At 41.5% G+C, this 18814-nt stretch overlaps 1 protein-coding gene across 1 annotated transcript in view; it reads right to left on the bottom strand.

Moving 5' to 3' along the window:
• Window positions 1-18591, bottom strand: part of LOC307265992 (protein EFR3 homolog B) — a 34010-nt gene extending 15419 nt beyond the window's left edge. Inside the window, exons 1-7 of the mRNA XM_080047854.1 lie at window positions 18459-18591; window positions 17871-18003; window positions 7772-7848; window positions 5314-5441; window positions 4570-4720; window positions 581-702; window positions 92-241 (exon numbers count right to left, since the gene is read on the bottom strand). Coding sequence (XP_079903980.1) covers window positions 92-241; window positions 581-702; window positions 4570-4720; window positions 5314-5441; window positions 7772-7848; window positions 17871-17877 — 635 coding nt within the window. The 5' untranslated portion in view covers window positions 17878-18003; window positions 18459-18591. The remainder of the gene's footprint in view (window positions 1-91; window positions 242-580; window positions 703-4569; window positions 4721-5313; window positions 5442-7771; window positions 7849-17870; window positions 18004-18458) is intronic.
• Between the last annotated feature and the right edge of the window lie 223 nt (window positions 18592-18814).

Here is an 18814-nt window from a genome sequence, read left to right as displayed (position 1 = left end):
AACACATTATCAGATTAATGATGATCATATATGTCCACATGAGCGACATACAAAACCCAGTCAGCTGATGTGTTGCTGGTTGAAGCCTCACCTCTCTGTGCGCTCTCCACTCTGCAGGTTGAAGAGCAGAGAGGGGACGATCTTGTCCATGTGCTGAGGGTCCCAGATGTTGGCCTGCAGCTCATCGTTCACAGTCTTCCTCACCACGCCCTGCAGCCCTTTGATACCCGCCATGCGGATCCTGGGAGACAAAACAGTCAGACAGGAATTCATTTCAATCTATAAATGGATGATTATATTTAGAAAAATAATTTGTCTGTGTTTAGCCGTCACTCTTTCATTCTGCAAGGCTAAATTTAACTGTTCAAAGATGTCATGTTGTCTATTTTCAGCACATGAAAAGAACCGACGAAGATGGCTTTTAAAGGATTTAGTTTTGTTTAAGGGAATATGAAAAAAGAAAACTTCCAGGGGCAGCGGGGGTAGTCCAAAAAAAGACTTCCTGAAGCAGTTCTAAAAACAGCAGTTACTAAATAATTCTGTGTCTAGGGTAAAATCCTGCCTGGGTCTGTCCACTCACTTGGTGCGGATGTCGGGGTCCTCGTAGCTGGAGTGGCACATCTCACTGAAGCGCGACACAAAGAAGTCGTAGCTGCGGTGATACGATGGCGTGTCCTCTTCTATGTTGGCAAATTTCACAAACTGAAAAAGAAAAGAAAATTAATTTGTGTTATGTCAAGTTGATACTGTTTTAAACAGGTGGCACTATACAGTTTCAGAGGAGGGAGATTTGTTAACATCGCCAAAGCTAGCAGTAGGTTTACAAAGAAACATTTCTATACATGTAATTCTTAGTGTTGAATAATTCTATCATCATAAGTGTTATTAGAATTATTAAAAGCCCAAGTGTTTGTAATAATTAGAACTGAGTCAAGCTTCTTCAAAAGCAGAATGAATATTTTACTTGTAACAGCATACAAGGGAATCAACATGTATCACAAGTGTAGCTTACATGATTGAGACATCGAATGATCAGTGTACAGACATTATATGTAGTGAGATGGTGTATGCGCAAAAACCAAGTTTGTGTGTCCTTATTAACCAAAGGCAGATGTTCACAGTTAATACAATGTCCAAGATATATGTGTGTGGAGGGGGTCCATGAGTTGGCAGCATACAAGGTCTCAGTAAGAGGGGAGTCTTTTCTCTCCTTCCAAGGATGTAATAAATCATACCCCACATTGCAATTAAAAGCACCGGTGTCAGGGAGAACTTTTCACCATTGAAGACACATATATCTCCTCTTACATGCAGGGGGAATCATAAGTTTAGTAAGGCAGAGGTTACAAGCAGAAAATACGTAATGTACCTTAATTAAATGTTATAATATATAATGAAACAAAGTTTTGTTGACAATAACTCAAAACTAAATTATTTTGAGGCACCTGGAACCAAACGTAAAACTAGATTATGTTTGTAAACCAAACTGTGGGCCCTGCTGCTGTACACAACAACAGTGAAACAGTAACTTTTCAGGAAGCTTTCTAACTCCAAACAGTGTTCCAGGGATCCCATTTTCCTGTGAGGAAAGTTTGTTTATTCAGTTATGAGAATTTTCCTTTAAAAAAATGTTCTCTTCTCTGACGCACCAAAAGTTACATAGTGCACCTTTAAAGTAGCAATTCCCAGTGATATGGCTGCTCCTTAAGAGCCGAACTTTATTTCAATTTGATTAAACACTCTTAACCCATTGATGACGGCTGCTGCGCGATGCCACATTGGCTCTCCTGCCTGATGCTGCATCGTGCAGCATTATTACTTTATCTAATTTTCATGGCATTCCCAGCATAGAATGCACTGTCATTGGTTCAAATACACATGAGGTGGGTTTTGTTGATTTTTTGAAGACCACGTGACCACCCAAAAGTTGTGTGGTTTGCCGAAAATCATGTCAATCAAAAAAATAAAAAATAAAAAAATAAAACAAAATAATAAAAAAAATACGCCAGCTATGTCGGCGACAGAACAGTTAATGGCGTTTGGTGCGCAGAATAAAGGTCTACTATAGACTACTGACGAAAATCACACAACACATTGCATCTATTTATTAACAATATTTAATAATTTTCTAATTCATCTAATTTTGACGATTTTTAGAAATATTTGTTGGTTTGTAAGCGCTAAGGGAGCATGTTTAAATAACGCCTGTGAACCTTAACTTTTAAATGTATTTTATTTCATGTTTCTATGTGCTACACAGGCTTAGATATTAAGGTTTTGGTAGACTTGACAATTCGTACTATTTTTTCAGAAAACCCTCAGGCATTAAGGACATGCATCCTAGATTGCCATAGTCATCAATGGGTTAAATGAAGAAGAACAAAACAAATCCCTACTGTGAATATCTCCTAAATTAAAAGTCAAACCACAGCGCCATAACATCTCATTAAGAGTGAAAGGCACAGGGCAGAGATGGGTGGGGCGGGGGGAGGGGGGGGGGGGGGGGACTCTCCCACTGGGCCAGAAAATGTCACACACTTTAACAGGCTGACATTTAGCTTCAAAACACTCTCCTTTAAATAAATGATGAACTGGTTTTATTTTAGAATCCAGACAGAGAGGATACTACCTGAAGACCAGAATTATATAATGAATATACACATAAAGCAGATGGTAATTAAAGTATGTAAATTCCTCATTCATAAATAGCGACTGGACACGAAGATGAATATCTGAAAGAGGCCCCCCGTGAATCTATGTTCCTGTGTACAGAAAATGAGTGGAGTGGTTTTGAAAATCATGTACCCTTGAGCAGATTAAATGAAGTGTACCCCTCACCGCCTCTTGTGAAACTGTTCAGCTGCTGCAGTAAATTGCCGCAGCGGTTCAAACCTTGAAACTGCCCAGTATTTACTACCACCAGTGATACTTGGCAGTGTCAAGCTAGCAATGCATCAATGCCTCGGTGTCTGCTGAAAAAGAACCCTCTATCAGATTGAAAACCTTTAGAACAATGTCTAAAACCATAGGCGACGGAGAGCTGACATCATCCTTTTTGTTGTGACCAAAATCTCTACTGGAGAAACATCTTTTTTCATTAGTTTTTTTTTTGTTCCATGTAATTAATGAAGTTTAAAAGCATTGCTTTTGTTAGAAAGGCCACTGCTGCCGTCAGTCAAGGTCTTAGGTCAGTTAAACCAAGTGTGAGAAATCCTTGGCAAGGCTTGATCCTCGGGGGTGATAAACTTCTCTAGTCTGCTCCAGTCACCTCTGGCTGGCACTGGGTCTCTTTCAGTTTTTTCCACCAAGATGTAGCACTTCCACAGGGAAACCGTAGCATGCCTTTGCACTGAATACATCAGCATATAAACAGTTTGAATGTGAGTAAGCGCTGGGCTTTGTCTACCCTGAGTGTATGTATGGAATTAACAAATTCAGCAAAGTAATCCCAATTGATTTTCTTCATAATTGTCAACAGCAGGCACAATGAATGCTAAGCTTTAAATGAGCACATACAGCAACATTTCCTATCAACTATTGCCTATGGTAAATGGCTTGTTGATGTACAATTAATTAAACAGCACTGAGTGTGTGTGTGTGTGTGTGTGTGTGTGTGTGTGTGTGTGTGTGTGTGTGTGTGTGTGCGTTCGTGCGTGCGTGCGTGCGTGACAGAGTAAGCGAGAGTCTGGCATTTATCAATCCGTGTAGATAGATGACTGCAGAGCTTTGCCAGCGTGGTCTGCAGCTAATCTTATTTCCGTTGCACGTCCTGTTCTGACCCGGAGGGCAGCGCTGATGGCTGTTCCCCAAATCAGACGACACCCGTCACTCCCACTGCCTCCGCCCACACTACTTATATATATAGCTGAGCTCTGAGCTCCCTCAAATACTAATGCAGTATGCCTTTCAAGGTTAACATCTTTTACTTTGAGCCATCGTATCAGGAAAGTAAACATGGCCTGTCAAAATTGGATTAGATAATACCCCTAAATCCACTGAAATGGGCAGAATTTGATCCAAAAAAAAGAGAAAAGCTTAGGAACTGTGGCACATTATAAACACATTAGAGACCCACGGTTTGAGGCTATTTTGATAAATGTATGAGTAAATATTGTAGCTTTTATATGTTTCTCGAGATTTTTTTATTTTTATTTTTTGGCATTTGTCATGCTTGTATTGGTAGTGTTAAGAGACAGAGATGAAATGGGGCAGAGAGGGGAGTGACATGCAGAGAACGACTGCGGGCGGGAATCGAACCCGGTTAGTACTTTTTTGCTTATAAAGCTGTGAAAGCAGCACCAAATTGTTATTGTTTACACTCTTGAATGAAACTACATTCTTTGACAAATGCCTCAAATCAAATCACAGATACAAAATGTTCTGCATAAGTCATTTAACAAAGTGAAATCATTTTGTTAGCAATGTTTTTTCTAGTTTACCAAAATGCTAAAAACTTATCAGTAAATGAAATGGCGCCTGTGGTTTTTGAGCAGGGTTTTTTATGCGTGTACCGTTTTCATAACTGCAAAACATCTTTTAAAACTATTGACATTAATCCTGCAAACTCACAGAGTTGGTTCCTAGGATCTGCAGGCTGGGCTTGTCTGACTCCAGCAGCTTGCGCACCATCTTGAGGAAACTCTCCACAAACAGGTTGATGCTCTGACAGTGGCAGGCCATCAGCAGCTGGTCCAGCGCTTCCATGGCGATGCACACATACCTAATGAGAAGGGGGAATCAGACAGAGGCACATTTAACCCTGTAGACCCATAGAATCTAAGCCTGGATATCATATATGGACAATACCAATAAAAAGCATTTGATCTGAACGTCTAACTGCAACGCATCAAGGGAAATCAAAACGGGATAAGTTCTGCCAGACAAACTGCGGTGACTCGTACACAGAACAGATTTCAGCCGGGCCCTGCCAAGTGCAAATGTAATCTGTACCGGCTGTTTGCATTGGTGAGAATCATCACAGAGAGTTCTCATCATGAGTCATGAAAGACAACAACTTCTGTGACATATAATGTAAGTACAAAGTGTACAGAAGCATCACAAATACTCATACGTATACTAATTGAGATATATTTTTAAAAACACAATCTGAAGCCATTTCATATGTATGGAACACTTTTTCTATTTCTTCATGCTGTAAAAAAGTAAGCCAAAAATCTTCCAAGGGTTTTAATGTGGTATCTATTGAGATTAATTCAGCGGCAGAGAATAAATAATACATAAAATGTGACAACAGTATTTGTCAGGGCATAACCATAGTGTCTTTTTGACTGGCGATTGACAGGTGGTGCTCACCCGTATCTGTGTCGGGCCACATCCCTTGACAGCCTCTCAGACAGGTACGCTCCTATACGGTCCAGCTTCTCCGGAGCCGACAGGGCGTAGAATGTCAGCTTCTCCATGTTGGCCTTGACCAGCCCATCCTAGAAAAAGGTGACAGGAGGAGATGAAGAAGAAGGAGAGAAGAAGAAAGTTTTAGGGTCTTGTTCCAATCATTTAGAATCATAAAGGAAGCAGTGCACACACCAAATGAATGTGTAGTCATTCTCAAGTCATAGTAGATTTACATGAGGACAGCATATCTACTGAACAAAGAGGCAGCTGCATAAGTCTGACAAAAAGGCAAAGTTTGCTATAAAAAAAAATCTCAGTGGCATCAAAGTTAATAGGAGATGAAAAATGTATGTACTAACCCAAAGCCTCAGTCCCAGTCAAATGGGGGAGAGCGCTAAAAGCATCCATTGAGTTTGTATTTACATTCAGACAAAGAGCACAACCACACAGTAAATCAAGCAGGTAGGTACTTTGCTTTTCTTCACTGACAACTCGAATTAGGCTTGTTCGAGATGAGCCAGGCCTGTCATACTTGATCAATTGATGCAAAACTTAGGGAAATGATAGAACATGGCTTTTCCTCTGATTGGTCATAATTGAGAAAGCCTAATGTCGTCCCCAGAAAAAGTCCCATTACTGTCCGTGTAAAAGCAGCTATACTAGTAAAAGCACCTACGGTAAGCTTAACCCAGTTTAGTATGCAAGTTCTGACTGTAGCTCCCTCATCAGTTGCGCGTTTTCAAAGCAGATGTTTGACTTGTTATAGCAGGAAACACAGGTGTAATTATCAACATTAACAATTTAAGATTTTTTACAGTTCAACGGCCCCTGCTGTTGTTCATTCCCACACACACACACACACTGGCAAGGCCTCCTGGCACCGTTAATGAAATGGTGCCACATTATTAATGTAAGTGGATGCGTCTGTGCTTTACTTAAAAAAAAAAAAAAAATGTCAGCTGTGCAAAAAAAAGCTACATTTCGCAAAGATCAGCACACACACAGCGATAGGTCTGCTTCTGTCTGCTTCTCTAAAACATTCCTCGGCTGGAATCCATTATCGATCAATCCGCCAGAATGTCACAGCTGGCTAGGAAAGAAAACAACAAACAACTACCTCCAGTTGAAAAGATTAGTTTTGTTCATTAGAGTCAATGCTTTTGTATTTCTGTGAAATTAAACTGAAGGATTCTGTAGAGAGTTAACAGATTAATCAAGGGACATTCGAGAGACTTTTTGTAATCTCTTCCCCACTACTAAACTCCAATCATATTCAAACCGATATAAACCAGTAATGTACAGTACTGTGAGGGCAATTTGTTTGTGCTGGAGACAAAACAGACAGAGAATTTAACTTAGAACTGCTGTCCATTGCATTATGTTAAGCAAATTTGTTCACAGAAAAAAAAAGTATAATTGCGAACCTTATCATTAATTAAGCGTGAGATATTTTAGGTGAGCGTAACCAGACAGCTTTATTATTCCCAAGCTGTACCGTTAGTGACCCTGGCCTCGCTGCAGCTTTAAGACAAACTTAATAACCATTTTTGGAAGCACAATGAGCGCACACACACACGCACACACACAAAACAGGGAAATGAGGTCTGTGCCTTCAAGTATGTCCTGTGCAGTGCAGTTTTGGCCCCAAATCTATCAGGAAAAGTGGGTTACTGCAGCAGCACCGAGACAATTCCGAAAAAAGTTTCCTCTGCAACAAAACAAGCTCCTTCTTCTCCACCCATAATAATTCTCTTCAGAGTCATCTCATCACATCTCAGTTAATCACAGAAAACGGTAGTAAGGGAGGCGTGTGTGTGTGTGTGTGTGTGTGTGTGTGTGTGTGTGTGTGTGTGGTTTGACACCGATAGCTTTGAAGTTATGTTTTGAGGCTGTGCAAAGTTTTTTGTTTTAAATCACCTCTACCCCAGAGACATTATCACAACACAGTGTTTATATTATTTACCTGCCAAGGGACTTAAGGTGGAGAGTTGCCAGCTAAATTTGGTACTGCACTTTTTTCTCAATTTTTTTTAACAGTTTCTCCTCAGTTTCAAAATATGTGTTGTGTTGTATTCATATCCTTTAACACATTTAGACATATCTTCAATCTGCCAAACTCTACCTGTAACTGTTTTAATTATATGCTATATTGTACTTTCACCCATTTAATTTTAATTGCAGCCATTCTACATCGCTGTCTTAATGTTTCAATTGTTTTGTCTCTTCAGTTGTTGTGTATTTGATGTATTTGCATTGTATATTGTGTATGTATTGTTGTTCTTGCTTTGCATTTGTTTGACTCGACATCATTGCATATTAGGCTCACCCCTTAATTGATCTCTCGAGTATAAATAAAGGTTTGATGAAAATGAAATGAAATTGTGTTGTGTTGTGCACTCTTCCTGGATTTTGAACTCACCTCTGGGTCTTCTGGGAAGATGTTGTCCACCAGTCTCTTGTACCGAGGCCTGAGTGCCCCGCAACAGCCACAAACCCCTGAAAGAAGAAACAAGGGAGTCAATTCAGCTTGGGAGAAATAAAGATTGAACAAAGAAAAATCATAAAACCGTCGTAACTGCCTGTAACAACGGTCGGATTGACTTCATTGATAACAATGGGCAAGCTAACAAGTATTAGCAGTAGACACATCAGTATTCTGTTAGAGCATCACCATACACATTCAATTTTTCAAGGGCAAGCTGCTGCATAAGGAGAGAAAAGACGGACAGACTTCCAACATAGCCTTCAGTATCAGGGCAAAAAAAAAGGAGAGAAAAATAATAACAAGGGTTCACACAACTGTCTGCCTCCTTAAAAACTCTACAATAATACCAAATGTTCAATTCAAATCTCAAATGTCAGTAGGGGAGAACGGGGGAATGTGAGACATCGGGTAATGTGAGACACCCCCTGTATCTAGGCAATGGAACACATTTTTGGTCATGTGAGATATATGTTTTCAAGCCCCTCTCATTTCCACTCGGCCATGAAAGAGAGGACCTCATGGTGATGTAGTAAGCATGTTTTTTTTTCACAAAAATGTCTTTTTTGCAGGTAAAAGTAAATGTTCTTGCTGTCAACTTAATCGATTGTTGTGCCAAAGCAAATTGATTCAGGTAGAAAAACTTATATCATACATGTTAAGGAACTACCATTATGAAACCATGTGATGATGATAACTGAAGATTAGCCTGAATTGCTGAGAAAGGTAGTTTTTTTCTCAAATTGTGGCAGTAGGGTAAAGTGAGACAAATGCTGTGGGGTAAAGTGAGACAGTGTCTGTGCCCTCTTTTAATGAATCCATTATATTTGAGGTAGCAAGTTTGAATAAGACAAAAGACAATGTGGGCTGGAGGTGGGGGTTGATGGTTGAAGGGGTGTCAGCAAGGGCATGGTTTGGCACATATGTATGTCGGGGACAGGAGAGTGACATTTAACATCAAAAGACTCTAAGTAATATGTCTTTATTCAATGAAGGATGCCAATAAAACAAATGCAGAAAAATATTACTCAAAGACTGAAAAGATGGGGGCGCCCTTAGCTCAGTTGGTAGGGCGTCCCCCCCATGGCCAGCAGCGGACCCGGGTTCGATTCCAGCCCGCGGTCGTTCTCTGCATGTCACTCCCCTCTCTGCCCAATTTCAACTCTGTCTCTACACTGTCAATAAAGCATAAAAATGCCAAAAAAATATCTTTAAAAAAAAGTAAGTGGATCAGTTTACCCCCTTGTTTTCTCTGGTCTGTGTCAGTTTACCCCACAGCTTGGGTAAAGTGAGACACAAGACAACTTTTTTTAAAACAATCATATTTTCACTGCCCTTTGTTTTGAATAAATTCTGCTAATGCCCATTTCTAGGAAACATCCTGAATTAATGGGAAATGTGTAAATTTGACTGATAAATAATTTTAGCTCGCTTAGAGGGGAACAAATGCAAAAAGTGTCTCACATTACCCCGTTCTCCCCTACAACTATTTAGTGCAAGATTATTGTATTTATCCGTGCTGATAGACTGATGTCTTTGTGAAGGGGGATTCTGTGTGAATGCATATAAGAAAGCCAGTTATGTATTGTATGCTCAACAATGACGCTCCTTTTATGATCGAAACGCACAAAACAGACCCTCTCTCAATGAAATCAAAACAGCCTTGAAGTGAAAAGCTGCAACACACTGATTCCTCTGACTTTGCATTGAGGAGAAAGGCAGACTAGGGAGCAGAGAGAGCCAGAGCTGGATCCTGATTGGTTGAAGGAATTCAGCAGTGATGAGTCATGAGGGGATCCTGGGAGAACGGAGAAAAGGGGGAGGGGGGGGGGTAATAACCTCTAAAAACCACAAATGCATCCTTTAACTCTTCATACAACGCTGCATAACAAGCTCTATCGTTATGCTTACACCAAACAAGGACATGGGTTCAGCAGTCACAAAAGTAGGTCATTGTGCTGTCAGCAATGCAGTTTAGCCAAGGATCAGATAGCCTGACTCTTTTCAACACATAGACAAAACAAAACTATCTACAAATAAACAGCTTTTCTTCTTTCCCCCTCCTTCCTCCCTCCTGGTGCCATTTTCCTTTCCTTCCACTCCCATAGGAAAGTGTTTCATTATTCATTATTTATTACTTACACAGATTGAAAGCCCTGTTTGCTGATGTGGCACTGAAACCCCATTTACAAGAGCACATACTGACCACACACATTAACAAGATTACCAGCCGCCCAATTGCCAACCCCCTACTCCAGGTGTACTGTATGCAACATACAGTACAATAGATCCTGCCTTGAGTCACGACACATTTCATCTAGTTAATGCACCACCAGAAATGTATAGGAACTTATTCGACCAAGCAACACAACCTTGTCGTGATCAGCACTGTTCACAGTTCACACTATGACACACCCAGCCTCCTACAGAGGACTTGATTGCCCAAACCAGCTGTCCAACCTGTGCTACACGTCCTAAGAAAAAGATAAAATCATTATAAAATAAACCCACACAGAGGATGGAGTCAATCAGCTGCCATGTGTCTGACTCACAATGCAACTGGATGAGCTGAGCCTGGCTTTGACACCACTTTGCAAAGCACAAGACAACCAAGTTTGCTGTGCAATTTGCCAGTGATATAATGGTCATAATAAACTGTATCATTTAAACAACTTGAAGCAAAGTGAGCATTGGGAAGAATAACCATAAACACACACACACACACACAAACAAGAATTCCGAACCATAAAATGTCAGAAAATCTCAGATAACTTGACAGATAGTCTGTTGATGACTATCACGTATAAAAGCTGCAAAACCTCACATCTGAGAAGCTGAAAACCAGCTAATTTGTTTGGCATTTTAACAAACAGTTGCTAATTGATTTTCTGTCAATCTTCTGATTATTTTAAGTAAACGGAATGTCATCACAGGTCCATCCATTCATTTCATACAGAAACAGTTTGTGGGAATCGGACTGTGAGTGCATTGATTTATTTTACTTCTGTGATGAGGAATATCAATGATAACACTGTCAAGTGAAAACACTATAAACATGTTCTGTGTCATTTCTTATCACTTCAAATCAATAGAGGGACAATGTGTTGGCTTAAAACAGCATTGGTTAGCCTGATGGGTACTGTATGTTTGGAAACCAATTTTCAAACTTAAGCGGTGAGGCGCCAAAGGCTTCAAATGGCAAACATGCTAATGTTATCAGGTAGTGACACCTGGGAGGAAGGGCAGTATGCACAGGCAGCATGTCCTTGACAAGCTTTTAGGAGATTAAAAAGCATATTTATAGGACTATTTACCACTTAAAAGCCGCTGGTCTGCTTCAAGGACTCTATCTGCTCTCTCTAAAAGTTCTGCTGAACTCCACAGCCGGAGCTCGGGCTTATCTCTGTGTCTATTCATAGCGCTGCTCCTTTCTCCTCCATCACTTTAAACACTAATGAGGCTTCTGAACACACACACACAGACACAGACACAGACACACACACACACACGCACACGCACACGCACACGCACACGCACACGCGCACACGCACACGCACACGCACTGCCTGCCTGCCTGCCTCCCTCCCTCCCACCACCTTCTCTAATACTTGCTGTATTGGCCCGGGGTCTGGTTGGGTATAGGAGTCGACAATTATAAATCAATGACAATACACGACGGGTCCCATGTGTGTGAGTGGAAAGGGTGGAGGACAACAGAGTCACAGAGAGACACATTGAGTGTGATGGGGGAGGAGGTGGACTCTGTGATGCACTGAATGAGTCACAGATTAGAGCTACTTATTGCAGCTTCTCTCCGTACAGTACAAAGCATATCATATGTACAGAGAGAGATTTGTGGGATGGATTCTAAAGATAACACAAGAAAAGTTTTTTTGTATAGGGAAAAACAATTTATATAATTCAAAAGATTAACTTTACCTTTAATAGAGTGCTTGGGAAAAGGTGCCTCAATACAATACAATGTTTCTATTTGGAATGACTCAAGTTGCCACCAGAGAATATACTGCATATAGTTTCAGAATTGAGTTAAGTTTGTGTTAAAAAATAGTAGCGTTGTTTCTGGTGTTGCTAATGGTGGGTTAGTGTGTTAATAGCTAATGGAGAGCACAGCAAAGTGCGTGGGTGGACGTGAAGTTGGATGACAGCGGTTGAAAAAACACACAGAGCAGGGGGTCTCACGACATCCACCCACTCTGCATGGGCAAGCTGACAACACATCTAGGGGCTGGAGGACACAGAGCTCCTACGCGGGTCTCATACACACTCACACATAAAACCACACACACAAACACATTCACACAGAAAAGGGAGGAACAATTAATGACTGGTTGGTAGACGGAACAAGATAATGAAGAAGAGGGGGCAGACATCTCTGAAGACTGGTGCACCACAGTTGGAAAATTCAATGCCAGTGCGATGTTTCTTACTTGTTTTCACTGTTGAGATGCCAAGCTACACATCCCCCATGCAGATATAATTTATGTGTGTGTACATGCGTATGTGTGGGGAACACATGTGAGGGGTCTACAACCATCAAATTACCACAGCAAGGGGCCCGCCCATCACAATGCTATTGCTTTTTTTTTTATCCCTGCAACAATGGGCTGACAGAGTTAAACAGATTAAACTCTCCATTTCCCCAAGGACGTCAGCTTAACGTTTTCACTTAAGGGTGAGAGAGAGGGAGAGAGGGAGAGAGAGAGAGAGAGAGATAGAGAGAGAGAGAGAGAGAGAGAGAGAGAGAGAGAGAGAGAGAGAGAGACATACAGACAGATAGAGAGAGACAGAGAGACAGGAGAAAAAATACTGCATGCCGAATCAGGCAAAAAGTAGCGCCAAACTAAAAATGCATTGCTCTGAGAGAAATATCTGCGCATTATAATATTTTAAAAAACAAGGGGTAAAAAGGAGTACATCTCCATGGGCAACAGCACTCTGGAAAAAAAGTACACCACAAATCAAAAGGTTCTGCTTCCTTTGACATGTGTGACAAAAGGAATTTAATCTAATATAGTCAAACCAGTTGCAAAAAAAGAAAAACAGCATACACAGAGTACAGACGCAAGGTAGTGTGTGACAAGTATCCCAGCACATCTTGCATATCATGTCATATCTGCACCTGCTGTCCTAAAGCTGCTCTGGTGTACCCGAAGTCACGTGGCTGACAAGAGAGAGTAAATATAGTCCTGATGCCCTGCAAGGAGAATATTAAACACACGCATGGATCTGTGTGTGCATGTGTGTGTGTGTGTGTGTGTGTGTGTGTGTATGTGTGTGTGTGTGTATTTGTTTGGTTGTGTTTGCAGGAGAGAGGGAAACAAGACAGCACCTCACCTTCACCTGGGGTCACGCAAAGCACTGGTTTTACGGGCACACTGACACTACTAACACATGCTCAAACAGACAGAAACAAACTCTCTGTAGCAGCTTGCATGCTGTAAACTTAATACCCTGTGCAAAAATACATGACAAACTATTTTTACACCTGCATACAAGACCTCTTTAAACGCTGGATGTAAATACTGAAACACAAGCGGAATCTAAAAAACACACGTAGAACGAGACAAGAGGCGTATGCAAATAATGAATAACGAGCCAGACTGAATCAACAGCCAACCGACATGCACATGAGCTGCCACTCAAAGAGCTGGGGAAAGGAAGTGAGTATTGTGGAGAAGGTTACGGATTGTAATAAGGGGAAATCGTGACTTTTTCATGGATTTTTGTCACTGGTCCCAGAGGCATATGTACAATAAATTAATTTTTTTCAGCCATGGAAACACATTCAGTGTGGGTGGCAGCAGTGAGCGTGGCTGTTTATAATGCGACCAACATGATGATGTACTGACCCAGCTGCCAGTGCCTACCTATCCCTGTGACACAAGGCCAATCCGACACACTATGAATCACAGTCAGAGGGGCACAGAAACCTATTGCGTATACATTGGCTCACCAGCGCACCACTGCACAGTGAATGAAGCCTGCCTTAGCTGGATCTTCCAGTTTGCAGCGTCTGTATGTTACCTTTGTTAAGCCACAACGGACCAAAGTCTTTTTTCCATCAATAGTCTGCTAACTCAAAGCAAAGCCAAACTATATTTTTTAATTAGCGCTAATCAATGAGCCATATAATCAACATGTCCCAGCAACACCAAAAGCTACACCAAGGGCATTTTTCTTGTGATCTCATTTTTTCTAACAGCGATATCCCTAATTTCAACTTTCAAAGCAGACATAGTACTTTTTACAAGGAAGCAAACATGTGTGACACGCTACCGAAAATATTAAAAGAATGATGAAAACGGCTAAAGAATAACAAGACAGATTCAACATCCACAGCGCAGAGAGATACATACAACATAAGGAAAACTAATAGAGCAAAGAAGTGGGACCAAATAAGACATCTGTTACCAAAAATAAACATCCTCAGTGTCTCCTCCTACGCTTTATCCTGGAATAGAAAAGTCCTATCCTCATAAGAGTCCAAGTTCCTTTAATGTGCTTTCAGGTGGAAAAAAGGACACTCTAGAGACAGCAGCGGTCCGTTGGAAAGAAAAAGCCGAGAGGAAATGTGTTTGTAGAATGTGGTTAAACTGGCTGAACGCTGCATTATGCACATAACTAACATGCTTACACAGCCTAGAAGACACACGCACACACACACACACACACACACACACACTAACAATGGAAGACCGACTGTTATTCTCTTACCGTACATCGATCGTGATGTTGGGAGTCTCTTCACTACAGACGCTTATGTTTCCTTAATGCAGCTTCAGTCGCTCATACAGACACACTGCTGTGCTAGGAGCCCCCGGTAACGGACAGAGACACACAGGCACACAAACACACACGCCCGCGCACACACAGCGCTCACTCTGGGATAAATGCCTGCACATGTGCTTGGAGCTAAAAATGCGCACCGTGATTGGTGCAGACTGCAGAGCTTTTGCTCTATTGCAATGGACTACACACGCTCTCTCTCTCTCTGCCGGCAGCGACACACAAACACACACACACACATGCATATACACACACACGCATGAAAAGGGGCTGAAAGGCAACGTCAGAGGGAAGCGTGCCGTGATGACCTTGGATTTTCCTGTTTGTCTTCTGCAACGGCGCGGCTTCTCAAAGGGGGAAGTGCAGATTTCACATGTCGGCAAACACACGCACACACCCACCTCATTACTAACCATTTCATCTCAGTAGCAGAGATGGAAATGAAGAAAGGAGGGGGGGGAGTGATAGAGAATAAGAAATGTTCACCACAGGGATAGATAGGGAGAAGACCTCCCACCCCCGCAATCTCCCTTTCTCCTTCTCTCTCTCCTCCCCCTGCCAGCATCATTCGTTCCCTCCTCTCTGTCATTAATCTTCCCATGGCTGCTGCTTTGCTCGCTGTCAATTGTTTTTCCTTCTATGCTTAAGCAACTTTCTTACATATTTCCTTCCATTTTCCATCCTTTTAACAAAATATCTGTTTTTCTCCCTCTCTTCATTTTGTCATTTTTTGTCACTTAATTTGGCCATAATGGCTGCGTAGAGGATGCATAACATATTCCGGCTATTTGTGTTCTCATCCGTCACTTTTTTTAAATGCAAAAAACATTGCAGATGATCTGCAAATTAAAAAAATGTATGTAGTCAAACGATCTGATCGTTTGACTACATAAACATTCTTAATTTGGATTTTCAAAAGTGTCATGTGAAACATGACTCGTTCTCTCTCCCAGGTTTTATTTTTTTTAAAACATTGTTCATAAATAAATCACTGTTCAGCAGCTGGCTCGCCCCCTCTCAGATGGCAGAGCTTCTCACCTGCACATGAATGCACCAAAAATCAATGCATGCTTTTATCTACACAGCCATGACTGAGGCAAACATGAAACCAGATATGTTGTTGTTCACATAATTTGCTCTAATGTACCATTAGAGCAGTTGATTTGCAGTGGCAACGCAAACCTGACTATGCAACAATGTCCTTGTGAAAGCATGAATGGGCGCTTGACATATTACAATGTATTTTTTCATTAGTCCAAATGTTAGTTTATATGAAACATTGTATGAGCTTTCAACTAGTGACTAGTATCAGCATCTGAAAAGAGGTTTTGTAAACATGTTAAGAGAGCCAATGACATGGTCAGGGAAATTTAAGACCCATTATGAAGCGTGGCAATTACAAGAAGTGCTCAGCTGTCATTGATTGAGAAAGGAAAAAGAATGGGCTTTATCAGGACTGGATTAGTGGCTTATAGATAGTGGTGATAGGCTCCCAGTTAGGCATCTAATAAATAAATGCTTCAGATGTAGCTGTTCCATCTTTGGGCTGCAAGTTTAGCTTATACTGTGTGATACGGCTTGGAGCAGATATATCTGTGACACTTAATAAATAAGTATAGCCATCCCATCATACAATACAGCTTTGTTTTCTTTGTTCCTATGTGCCAGATACTCAGATTGCTGCTGCGTTCAGCACATTTTCCCAGTGGAGCTGTTTGTATCTCTGTCTGAAAATTCCTCTTATCTCACATATAGCATGTACTCATTTAAAGGAATAGTTTTATCTTTTTTATTATTTTTAGCTTGATGTCTCACTCTCGGCTTCAAGTCAAGGCAACAGAAACCATTCCTCAGCACGCATTTTTGAAGAAGAAATGAGCAAATGTCGTTCTAGCTTAGCTCAAATACTGGTAACCAATAGTTAGTGTCAGCCTGCCTCCACCGACAGTCAAAAGATAAACTTTTACAACATCACTAAACAGCCTGCTGGTTGTGTATTCAAAGTTATGTTGCGCTCTTTATGTTTTTTTAGAATCAAATATATACTGGAAGGAAACCATTTAGGATGAGTCAACTCAAGGAATAGAGTAGTACAATAAGGCCCAGACTGGAAAACTGAATTCAATTTCCCTTTCACCTAGCTGAACATGTCAAACAACAACCTGTGGCCAAGGACCAAGCAAAGCCCATGTTGCTTTCGATGTTGGCCCTCTACAAGCTATTAAATAAAGGGAATAAAAACTACAAAATCTATTAGGAAAAGTCATATTTCCGTCGGGTATCTCAGAAGCATGACTCTCTGAGATGGCCAGAGGGAGAACAGAGGAGTCGGTGTTGTCACTTACCCTTGCCAATGCGATGGTCCAGAAGGGTGCGACAGTCCAGTGCCAGCCTCTGAGAGGTCGGGACATCAGGCGCAGGCAAAGGCATGGCCTCAAACACACACTACTCCTTTTATAGATTATTTATTAAGTATTTGGCTGAAATAAACACTAGCCAACCAAGAAGCATGAACAGAAAAAGCCAACCTCAACTTCTGTGTAAAGTTTCACGCTTGAAAATCTCAACTCTCCTCGTCCCTGCTGAACGCCGACTGGTACGTCGCTGTCTTGAGGCTCCTTCGTTATTTATGTTATTACATGGACAGATTGACCGTATTAACAAAGAGATTAGCGATTAGTCCTTCAATAGCAGCTCTGCCCTCTGTGTGCGCCTCTCTCATTATTAAACATCTCACTGGACACAATGGACCTCACTATCCACCCCAAGACTTTCTCTCTCTCTCTCTCTGGGCAAGAGAGAGAGTGAGGAGGGTGGAGAGAGGGGCATGGCGAGAGAGACACTGTGGGACAGCCATTCAGTCAGTGGGTTTGAGGTTCGAGGAATGCGGCCATCAGCCAATGACGCCACCAGCAGCACAGGCGAAAATGTCTGGTGAGTGATTTTAGTGCAAATTCATACATGAGAAACAGGCGTGTCACACACGCGCACACACACACGCACACACGCACACCTCTAATGCAAAGTTTCTTCCACATAACATTTTCACAACCAGCAGGGTCTTATGTGGATTTGTTTTAGGCAGCTCATGCAATAAGTATTAACTTCCTCAGCGGGGAAATTTCCTATGTTTTTCCTCACTTTTCTGAATCATCCAACAACTCTTTGTGGAAGCCTAATTGTGGCTTCAGACATAGAACAGGTGTATTACAGTTAGGGAGGTGCCAACCTGTCATGTTGGATGCTAGTCACAAGGCGGCGTTGCTCTTCCAGCTTCCAGGGAGATGGGTGGCAGCTCAGCCCCAAACAGGGTCTCCACCGGCGCTTCGCGAAATCAGGAAATCCTCAGGATTGTCTGTGGCCTGTGGAGAGAGATTTTGCCCAAAATTAGCCGACGCTCAAATAAATACTGTTGGCGTTTAAACTTGGTTGAACCTATCTAAATAGGGAAAATACCACATGCTTTCGTTCACCTGACCAGTGACGAGCAAACTATTAATATTACATCGTATTACTTCCGCTAACAGATTCACAATAATGACAGTTGCCAGTAAGTTCATTTAACGCTACTGTAAGCGATGCTAGCCGACACAGGTTCTCTCATCTTTATTTGCAGTCTATGGTGGTGTTACAGTGCTTTCTCTTGGTTTCAAATATGTAGACATAAAAAAAAAGATCCAAAAATATAACAAGGCTAACTCATATTATTCAAAGGTAGCATTCTTCGTCTATGCTAGTAGCCAAGTATGCTAACGTTAGCGAACTGCTGTTTAACTTGACATAAATAACAAGTGTCATCGCCCATTAGCCTACTCACCATGAAGTGAACAAAGTGTTTTAAGAAATCCCTCAAAATGTGTTATTACGGACAGTTAACGTCACCCGCCTTGACTTCTGTTCAACCAAGACAGGGCAGCTTGTATTTGGTTGCTGTTCCTCCAGCCACCAGCTGTAGGCTACTGGCTGGCTGTGGTGACAGCCCACCACAGGACACACGCTTCAGCAATGTTTAGGCTACACAACATGCTGCAACCCACCTAGACATTTGCTTTACTGGATATATAATGGAAAGATAAACCTCATATAAAACAAATACTTGGTCAGTTTACTGACCTATCACATGTTTTGACCCTTTCCCTTTCACCCATAGTGGCCACTGTAGTGGAAAGCAAT

This window comes from Ammodytes marinus (genome assembly GCF_949987685.1).
Source record: "Ammodytes marinus genome assembly, chromosome: 19".
Lineage (NCBI taxonomy): Eukaryota > Metazoa > Chordata > Actinopteri > Uranoscopiformes > Ammodytidae > Ammodytes > Ammodytes marinus.
The sequence above is the reverse complement of the archived record's forward strand: the minus strand, read 5'-3'. Positions and strand labels throughout refer to the sequence as shown.